General features: G+C 50.5%; 1 protein-coding gene across 1 annotated transcript; it reads left to right on the top strand.

The window, feature by feature from the left end:
• Window positions 1–461: 461 nt before the first annotated feature.
• Window positions 462–2,474, top strand: LOC144157387 (endothelin-converting enzyme-like 1). The gene has a single exon (XM_077688419.1). It carries the CDS (start codon window positions 462–464, stop codon window positions 2,472–2,474), a length of 2,013 nt encoding a protein of 670 aa, XP_077544545.1.
• The last annotated feature ends 6,989 nt before the right edge of the window (window positions 2,475–9,463 follow it).

The following is a 9,463-nucleotide window of genomic DNA, read 5'->3' as shown; positions in this document are numbered from 1 at the left end:
CAGCGGCTCTATATATGTCTGATTTCTGTTACATGAGGTTTCTGGCAGGGTCAACCAGGAGGTGGGACAATTTATCCTCGTCTTAAAGTGCACATTTTGATAGTTTGTATTCCTATGTGTCGTTTCATTTCGCAAACTATGCGATTTGCATTCGAAGGCGGACTAACAATTCTGCCAGTAAGTTTTAGTTCTGGGACAGCGGCATCCATAAACGTAGTCAGTATGCGATAAACTTAGAGCGTGCTAATGGGATACACATACGTATTTAGGAATGCGTGCCGGCGGACCAATATAGCATAGAATTCAGTCATACCAAGTGAAACAGGAAGAAAATTTGCCCTGCGTTTTTCGTCGCAAAATGAAAAGTGGCTCGCTACGCTCGTGTTATGAACAGCAGTGCTCGTATTTTCCAGGGGCAGGACGCGGTCGACGTAGTGGTCCGCCAGGCGAGATGCTGCAACATGGATCCAAGGGTCAAGGCTGTCCTGTTCGTGATTGGCATTCTCCTCCCCCTAGCCTCGGGCTCATGGCTTTGGACTCTTGTCCATCAGTACAACCTACTTGGCACCAACAGCCAGAGTTCACCCGAGGATCCCGCGGACTTGCCTCTGTTTTCCGGCTGTGAAGAAATGGCATGCCAGGTCTACATGGGAGCTCTTGAGTCTACTGTCAACCGTACTCAGGATCCCTGCAAGGACCTCTATCGGTTCGTTTGCGACGGATGGCAGCACCGCTACCATCTCTCCGTCGTCGGCACCACCGAAGAAGCTGTGTACAGCCGCGCCCTTAGCGCCATTCTTCGGCCTCGGCTCGGCGAAAGCAACGAGCAGTTCATCTCGTCAGATGCATGGGGCGCCGAACAGAAAGTGATCGCGTTTGCCAGATCCTGCATGCACTTCGCCGAGAGTAGCTTGGCGGATGTGAAGAAATTTATGGCCGACCGACATCTGCCCTGGCCTAATGCATCGCGCTGGGACTTGCTCGAAGTGCTTCTTGACTTGTCCGGGAACTGGAACGTGCACCTCTGGTTCCAGGTGACCTTTGAAATGGCTCCCTTTCGCGGTGGGAGTGCAGAGCCAGCACTCAGGATAAGCCACAGCGCTGCCTTCCGCACCTGGATCGCTACCATGCGTTCCTTTGCTGGCCGTCCGGTATCCTCGACATCCGCTCGCCGGTACCGTCGTTATGTTAAAGATATGTTAGGGTTTTTCGACGTTTCTGAGTCGAGAGCTGAAGAACTGGCCCCCAAAATCGAAGAGATGGACCGGCTCACACTGGGAGTGCTGGGGCCGGCGATGTCGGAGAACGATTCGAGGGCTCTGCGTCTGGCGATCCGCAATCTCTCCTACACAGCGACTCCTGGAATTGCGGCCGGTCGTCTGCTTCTCCTTTTCAACGAGTACTTTATATGGGCGCGCCGTTTCTCTGCTAGGGACGTCGTGGAAGTGACGAACCCGGGGTTACTGCGATCAGTGGTATACTTGCTGGGCCTCAAGTCGGAGACGAGGGAGGCGCTCACCCTCAGCCTTGGCCTCCGCCTCGCCCATGAGCTCGGCTGGATGGCCCACCGGGGAATCGCGGACGTCACGCTCGACCTCGTGGGTCTGCCACCTTCCGCACACTATCTTCGGTGCCTCAGCCAGGTGGAAAGTGCCGTGGGCGTCGGATGGGCCAGCCTTTTTCCAGAGAAGCCGGGTGTTGACACCCTCGTGGAGGACGTTCGACTGGTCCTGGCCGACACCGTTGAGCGGCAAGTCAAGTCTCCGTTCAGGCTTCAGGCGCGAGCCGCGTCGGCCCAGTGGAACCATGTGAGTCCCCTGGCGATCGCGCTACCACAACCGACCCCCGGAGAACGGTTCTTCATTGACTGGATGAACCTGATGAACGCGCGCTGGTGGCTCCAGGAGCAAGACCTCTCAAATATCCTCAAGCCGGGATCCGTGCTGAACCACCGCTGGAGTTTCCATGGCACCCTGACGGTCGCTGAAGACTACTTCGTCTTTCCACTTTACCACCCGGACTTTCCACCGGCCGTCAACTATGGGGGTGCGGGGCGCCTCATCGCCGATGAAGTTCTAAGGGGTCTGGTCTACGAGCCTCGCTACAAGCACCAGCATGGCCGCCAACACAGCCATGAACGCCGCAGCGAATACCAGCCCCTTAGCAACGACAGCGGCTCTGGGGAATCATCGCAGGACTTTCAACAGCACAACGTCGACACAAAGGCCCTTCTGGCCGCGCTGGGCGCCTACCGGCTGCGAGTTCTGCGCAACTGGACAGATTCCAAGGACAAGGAGTGGAGTATGGCTCACGACAGGCTTTTCTTTGTGGCCTCCTGCTACGCATTGTGCTCGAGCAGCAACTCTGTGGACATGCTGTACGGAGACGCAAGCAGCCGATGCAACGTGCCCATCCGTGGATTGCCGGAGTTTCAAGCTGCCTTCCACTGTGTTGAGCCGCGCGCCCATGACTGAGATCGCCGCGGCAAACCCTTTCCTTGGAGTTTTGCGAGTAGTTTTCTTGAGATGTCCTTATCTTCAAAGCTTTACTGCGGCGCATGGTCTACTAAATCCGTTGCTGAGGGCCCCTGCTTGGCGTGTCATTACTTGACTTCTGTGAACAGAAAGACAAGCTACTATAAGAATCTCGCGTTCAAAATCGCAGGTATCTGAGGCATTCTATTTAAGCGCCTGAAATCAGCGAGTGTTTTAGAATGCGGCTATAGCTGATACATTTCTTATTTTGTCCCATGGCGTAGATGGAAGGACCGGACCGTATTCTGGCGGCCTTTTTTCATATATTGGTGATATTGAAATCAGGGCAATTGCTACGTCTTCAAAAGTTAAATTCTTGAGAGTATTGGTGCCAGCCAGTACATTGAAAGGTGTATCATTCACACCAAAATTACCCCCCCAAAATGACATCCGGACGATCTTGTCCTAGCTAGATGACTTCGGAGGTGTCTAGAGCATCTCAAATGCGCACTAGAACATTTCGCTTCACTGTAAAAAGCGTGCGAAGTCACGATAACTTCCGATGTTGTTCAACTTGCGTGAAACTGTAACCCTAAGTCTAATATGTATCATCATTACCAGCCTATCTACGCGCACTGCCGGGCAAAGGCCTCTCCCATTAATCTACTATTACCCCGGTCGCGTAATTCCAAACGCTTCGCTGCACAGAGCACCCACATGACATGTCTCTTTGCGCGATGGAGAACGGTAATTCAATGTGGTCATAGGCTGCGCCCCAAGCCTAAAGCAACCTAAAACATACCAAAGCACTATTATTAACAAAAACGACGAGTAGATTTGAGTTTAGAAAAAAATCAAATTTAGGAAAAAAAAAAAAAAACACTGACAGACCCGCTGGGGCTCGAACCCAAGCCGCCAGCGCCAATACTCAGAGCTCTACGCCAAGGCTAGAGAGCCAGGACGGTGAGTTCGTTTTAGCAGGCGCTCAAAAGAATAGCGTGCACAGTGACATCACACATGTCACGTGGGTGCTCTGTGCAGCGGAGCGTTTGGAAACACGCACCCCGGTCCTGTGCTAACTGCGACCAATTTACCCCGCAAACTTCTTGATCTCATCTGCCCATCTAACGTTCTGCCGCCCCCTGCTACGCTTGCCTTCTCTATGGGATCCACTCTGTTACACTTAATGACCAACGGTTATCTTGCCTTCGCATTACATGCCCTTCCCAAGTCCATTTCTTCTTCTTAATTTCTACTAATATGTCCTTAACACGCGTTTGTTCCCTGACCCACTCCGCTCTCTTCTTGTCCCTTAATGTTACACCTATCATCTTCCGTTCCATTGATTGATGAGTCGTCCTCAGTTTAAGTTGAACCCTCTTAGTGAGCCTACAAGTTTCTGCCCCGTAGGTGAGTATCGGTAAGACGCAGCTGTCATACACTTTCTTCTTCAGGGACAATGGTAGGCTGCCATTCATTATCTGAGAATGCCTGCCGAATGCACTCCACCCCATTCTTATCCTTGTAATTATCTCTGCCTCATGGTTGGGATCCGGGGTCACAACTTGGCCAAAGTAGATATATTCGCTTACCACTTCCACTGCCTCGCCACCTATCTGAAACCGCTGTGCTGTCCCGAGGTTATTGATCATTACTTTAGTTGTCTACATATTAATTTTTAGGCCCACGGTTCTACTCTGTTTGTCCAGTGCGGTAAGCATGCTTTGTAATTCGCGCCCCGAGTTACTCAGCAAGGCAACGTCATCAGCAAATCTGAGGTTATGAGGCATTCTCCATTAACTCTTACTCCCATCTGTTCCCAATCGAATGTTCTGAATACTACTTGTAAACATGCTGAGAATAACATTGGAGAGATTGTGTCTCCTTGTCTGACGCCCTTCCTTGTGGGTATTTTACTGCTCTCCTTATAGAGGATGATGGTAGCTTTGGACCCATTGTAAATATCCTCTAGTATTCTTGCATAATGCTTGTCTACACCCTTGTTCCGTAATGCCTGAATGACTGCTGAGGTTTCGACCGAGTCAAATGCATATATAGGCGTTCAGTATACTCAGCGCACTTCTCTATCACCTGAATGATCGTGTGAATATGGTCCATTGTTGAATAGCCTTTACGGAACACTGCTTGTTCTTTAGGTTGACTGAAATCTAAGGGGGCAGAATTCGGCTGGCGTACCCGCTAATTTTCCCGCCGTTTTTTCGCGGTGCTACGTGGTTGCCAAACCAGGAGTGCCCTCTGTTGATTAGCTCGCATCACACATTTGCGGGTTCTACAAACGTATTGGGGCCCGTAAAGGCCTCGGATCTGTCAGCCCGCTCTGGTTTCAAACCCCTGCGCGCTCGCGGCTCGGGCTGGGGCCCAGGTTCGTTCTTTTTTTTTTTTTTTTTTCCGCTTCACCCCTATGAGAGGTACTACAAACGAACGGGGCCCGTAAGCGAAAAAATAACGATCGCGGGCTTGAGCCCGAACCCGTGGCGCGAGCGCGCAGAGGTTTGTGACCAGAGCGGGCTCACAGATCCGAGTACTTTACGGGCCCCAATACGTTTGTAGTACCCGCAAATGTATGATGCGAGCTAATCAACAGAGGGCACTCCTGGTTTGGCAACCACGTAGCACCGCGAAAAAACGGCGGGAAAATTTGCAGGTACGCCAGCCGAAATGCTACCTCTATCTCCTCTGAACTACTTTCTCTTTCGGCATTATCCTGGATGTCCCGGCTACTGTACAGATCTCTATAGAACTCCTCGGCTACTCTATTTTATCCCTATTTGTGATGAGATTGCCTTGCTTGTCTTTAGGTGCATACATATGAGTTTTCCCCACGCCTAGACGCCTTTTCACTGCTTTCAGGCTACCTCCGTTCTTTACAGCGTATTCGATCCTCTCCATATTATACTTCCGTATGTCAGCTGTCTTACGCTTATTGAATAACTTCGAAAGCTCCGCTAGATCTATTCTGCCAGCTGGGGTGGAGATTGCTATGGTTTGCCGTTTCCTACATAGATCTTTCGTCTCCTGGGAAAGTTTACCAGTATGCTGTCTAGCCATCGTGCCCCCGACTTCTACTGCACACTCAGTGATAATGCGTGTAAGATTGTCGCTGGCTTCCTGTGTCGTAAGCTCTGCTTCCTCGGTAAGAGCTGAATATCGGTTCTTCAGCGCGATCCTGAATTCTTCAACTTTACGTCTTACTGTTAGCTCATTAATCGGCTTCTTTAGTACTGGCTTGTTGCGGTCCCGCCTTAAATCTAGCCTGATTCGAGATCTTACCATACGGTATCACGACTCCTTACCCTTCCGAGCACTTCTACATCCTGCAGGACGACAGGGTTATCGCATAATATGAAGTCTATTTCATTGTTATGCTCCCCATTCGGGCTCCTCCCCGTCCACTTCCGGCTCTCCCGTTTGCAGAAGAACGTATTAATGATGCGTAGATTATCCCGTTCTGCGAACTCGACTAGTAGGTCCCCCCTGCTATTTCTACAGCCCAGATCATAGTTCCCAACTGGCTTGTCTCCAGCCTGATTCTAAACTTCCCCTTCAATGTGCTGAGACAAGCGCTCAGTGCCGGTGCGCCTTGTAGAGGGAAGGTTTATGGAATAATTAGGCCACGAAGGGCGTGGGGGGGGGGGAATGATTTGCAGCGGGCGACTAGATGGCTCCAGCTCTATTTGGAAATCGTAGTACTTCCCTGCTCCCAAGCGGCGTTTCAGGGATAGCTGTATGAGCCGGTGGTCAGAAGACAATGACGCGAAGCTAAAATTGACGACCTAGTGACGAAGTCACCACACCACCATTTTCAAAACAGGGTGTCGAGCCCTACGTAACTGAACCAGAACCGAATACCGGAACTGAATCCGAATCCGAACCGTTATTTTTTGAACCCGCTGAACCTCAACAAAAAGTGGAGTGGAAAATTATGGTTCTCGGTTTAAGCGGTTTGGCAATAAAAACACGGTGTTCAGATGCGGGATCAGTGTTACGCATTTTGTTGTTGCTGCGAACTCTCAGCAGCTTGCAGGCGATTTGATTGATTGATTCGATTGATTTGATTTGTTTGATTTGATTGATTGATTGATCGATTGATTGATTGATTGATTGATTGATTGATTGATTGATTGATTGATTGAGCTCGCCGACGCTACACAGGCGATGAGGCGCGCCGTTGTCGAGGGCTCCGGAATAATTTTGACCACCTGGGAATCTTCAACGTGCGCCGAAATGTCGAACACACGGGCATTTGCGCTTCCATCAGAAAAGCGGCCGCCGCGGCCGAAAATCGAACCCGCGTCGTTGGGCTGAGTAGCACAACGCCTTAGCCACTGAACCACCGGGGAGGGTAGCTTGCAGGCGACATAAAACATCGGCTTTGCCCTCTCCTTGCTGCGGCTGTGCACGGACAACCAGGCTGCAAGGTCGCCCATCTGCGCAACGTCGAAGGCGTACACCCGAAATGTGCCTACTTGTTGCATTTCACAGTTCGCCTAAAAGGCCGCACACCTGCTAAGTGTCACTTCGCAAGTGTGATTTGCCGGGACGGCTGTTGGCTGCTGACCACAAAGATGCGGAATAGCCCGTTTTCTAACGGAGACGAAAAATGAAAAGGTCCGTGAAAGGTTCTCGGGTACGTGACCTCAATTACTCATCAGCTCTCCAAAATTCGGCGCGCCTTTCGTCACGAACGTGGTTTCGGTGCATCAAATACGCCAATTTTGTCGAGTGTGTTTTAACGAAAGAACAGTAAATGTCTACAAGCAGCATGGTTTTAAAATGTTCCGCGGGAAGTTTATACATCGATACTTTCTGCCCCTTTTAGCAGCCGTCGAATACGCCCAAAACAGTCTGGTTTCGCCATCTGTTCTTTTGGCGACCTTTTAGGCCTGGTGCGTGGTATATAGCCGTCAGCTTTTCAGGACACGTAGTGCGGACCAGTGCACGGTTTTTCTTACTGAAGTAGGCATAACAGATATGGCTCAAAACGTAAACCATGGTACAGTATCTTTTTTTTCTTTTCAAGAAAGTTGTATGCCAAGTCTCGGCACTGGGTAGCCGGTGAGGCACTGACCCATTAGTCCAGTGTTCATTTTTTTCAGCCTTTCTTCTGCTGCATGTCTCTCTGAGCGGTGCTTTGTATCCAGTGATGCCCTTTACTGACTACCCCCAGTCGCAGTTCCGCTGCTACTGCTACTGGTTTCGGCGTGGGTGTACCGCTGTCGACAATTTAAAGAACCTCTCCCAAAAGAGTTTGGCAGTACATAATCCGAATTTAAATCCCGAATTCAAGCGGAAGCCATGACGGCACGTGTCAGGGGAAACGGAGATACATTCACAGTGAAGCACAGCTTGCGCGGAAGGGCAAGCGCAGACAGCCCAGCCGGCGCGCCATAGATGGCGAGACTGAGGAACCAAGCGCTGGCGAAGCCCAGCCAAGTAAATGCCTCCTTTCTCTTTCCCGCTCACCTCTCATGCTGGTCCTCTCCCGTCTCGTTCCTCCCAAGATAACACGGTAGAGGTTTGCTCAAGTTACTTTAAATTTACCGCCTGCCAGTGCTCCAAGTCGGGTGCCTCGATGCCAGCGCTGCCGTACGGCGGAGACGTGTGTGAATTGAAGCTACCCATACTACAGCGTTTATAGAACCACGTTGCACTTCTCACGAGCGTTCCAAGCGGAATGGGATCCCATCTAGTGGAACCTTTTGTTGCTATTCCCATTTGATTTCTTAAATGCCGCCAGGAGGTGGCGCGGGCAACAGCAGGAGATTAGAATGCCTCGATGCGCGCGCGAGCATCGGAGCGCGCGCGCATCAAGGCACCCTACAGGAGATGGTTTTCCGCCATTGATGTAGTATTTCATTTGCTATCGCAAAACCAAACATCCATGTTTTTATTAAAATAAAGGAACATGCCAATATCACTTATGTGTTGATTTGCTGCCTTATATCTGCCTTATGTCTTGTGTTTCAACAATGTTGACAACTACGAACGTTGACGCGACTTAGACTTTTAGATTTAGCTGTGAGTGTATTGCGCATCATTTGTTTCGCGTTGGCCGGGTGTCTGAATCGAGTCACAGACAGACATACAGACAGACCAAAATTTCTGCGTTTAAGTACCCACGAAAGACTATCGTCTTTAAAATGTCTATTATAGTTGATTGATTATGAGGTTTAACGCGCCGGCGCTACACCGTGAATGAGGGGCGCCCTAGTGGAGGGCTCCGGATTAATTTCGATAAATGTATATAGACATGTTGGGAGGCATTTGAGCATGGTAATCATAGAAGTAGCACATTTTTTATAGACATGCTGGGAGGCATTTGAGCATGGTAATCATAGAAGTAGCACAGTACCTTTGCGATAATAGCGAACACTCTAAGGCGATCCCACGTTTGAGATTCCCAATAATGCGCTCAAATGACCAATCCATGATGCCAGCAAAGCAAAAAATTGGCTCCAATCCACGCTGTGAAGGTGGTTGGAAAGCAAAGCTTTAAACGACACCCACAAAAATTGTCCATGCGACATCACTTGAATTCACACACGTCACATGTGGCTCTAGAAAGAGTGAAACCAGAGATTCTGCCAGCCGGTACCTGGAATTCCCGGGGGCGGCGCCCCGAACGCAGCAGCGTCGGCGTGCAATGCGAAAAACGTAGCGTTTCTCTAGCGGCTGGATGTCTGTATGTGGTCTCTACATTTTGTTTTCCCGCCCAGCAAACCAATCCTTAACAAATTTTTCCTGTACGCCTTCTTCATTCCGTCGGGTCCTGGTTACCCAGCAGGTACTGTCAAAAAAGTTAATCAAGCCGTGCGATTTAAGCGCGCAATGGACGCGAAGCAGCGCCAAAACAGGCCCAAAACAACTGTCGCTAGTGCAAACGACAGATCCGTCCTGCCAGTCCACCCGCCGGTGCGAGCAGTCACCTGCGGGGGGGACGCAGGGTAATAGTGCTAAGGTCCCTAAAA

The sequence above is a fragment of the Haemaphysalis longicornis genome, unplaced genomic scaffold, assembly GCF_048455015.1.
Source record: "Haemaphysalis longicornis isolate Haplotype H1 unplaced genomic scaffold, Haemaphysalis longicornis Haplotype H1 scaffold_1, whole genome shotgun sequence".
Taxonomy (NCBI): Eukaryota; Metazoa; Arthropoda; class Arachnida; order Ixodida; family Ixodidae; genus Haemaphysalis; species Haemaphysalis longicornis.
The sequence above is the reverse complement of the archived record's forward strand: the minus strand, read 5'-3'. Positions and strand labels throughout refer to the sequence as shown.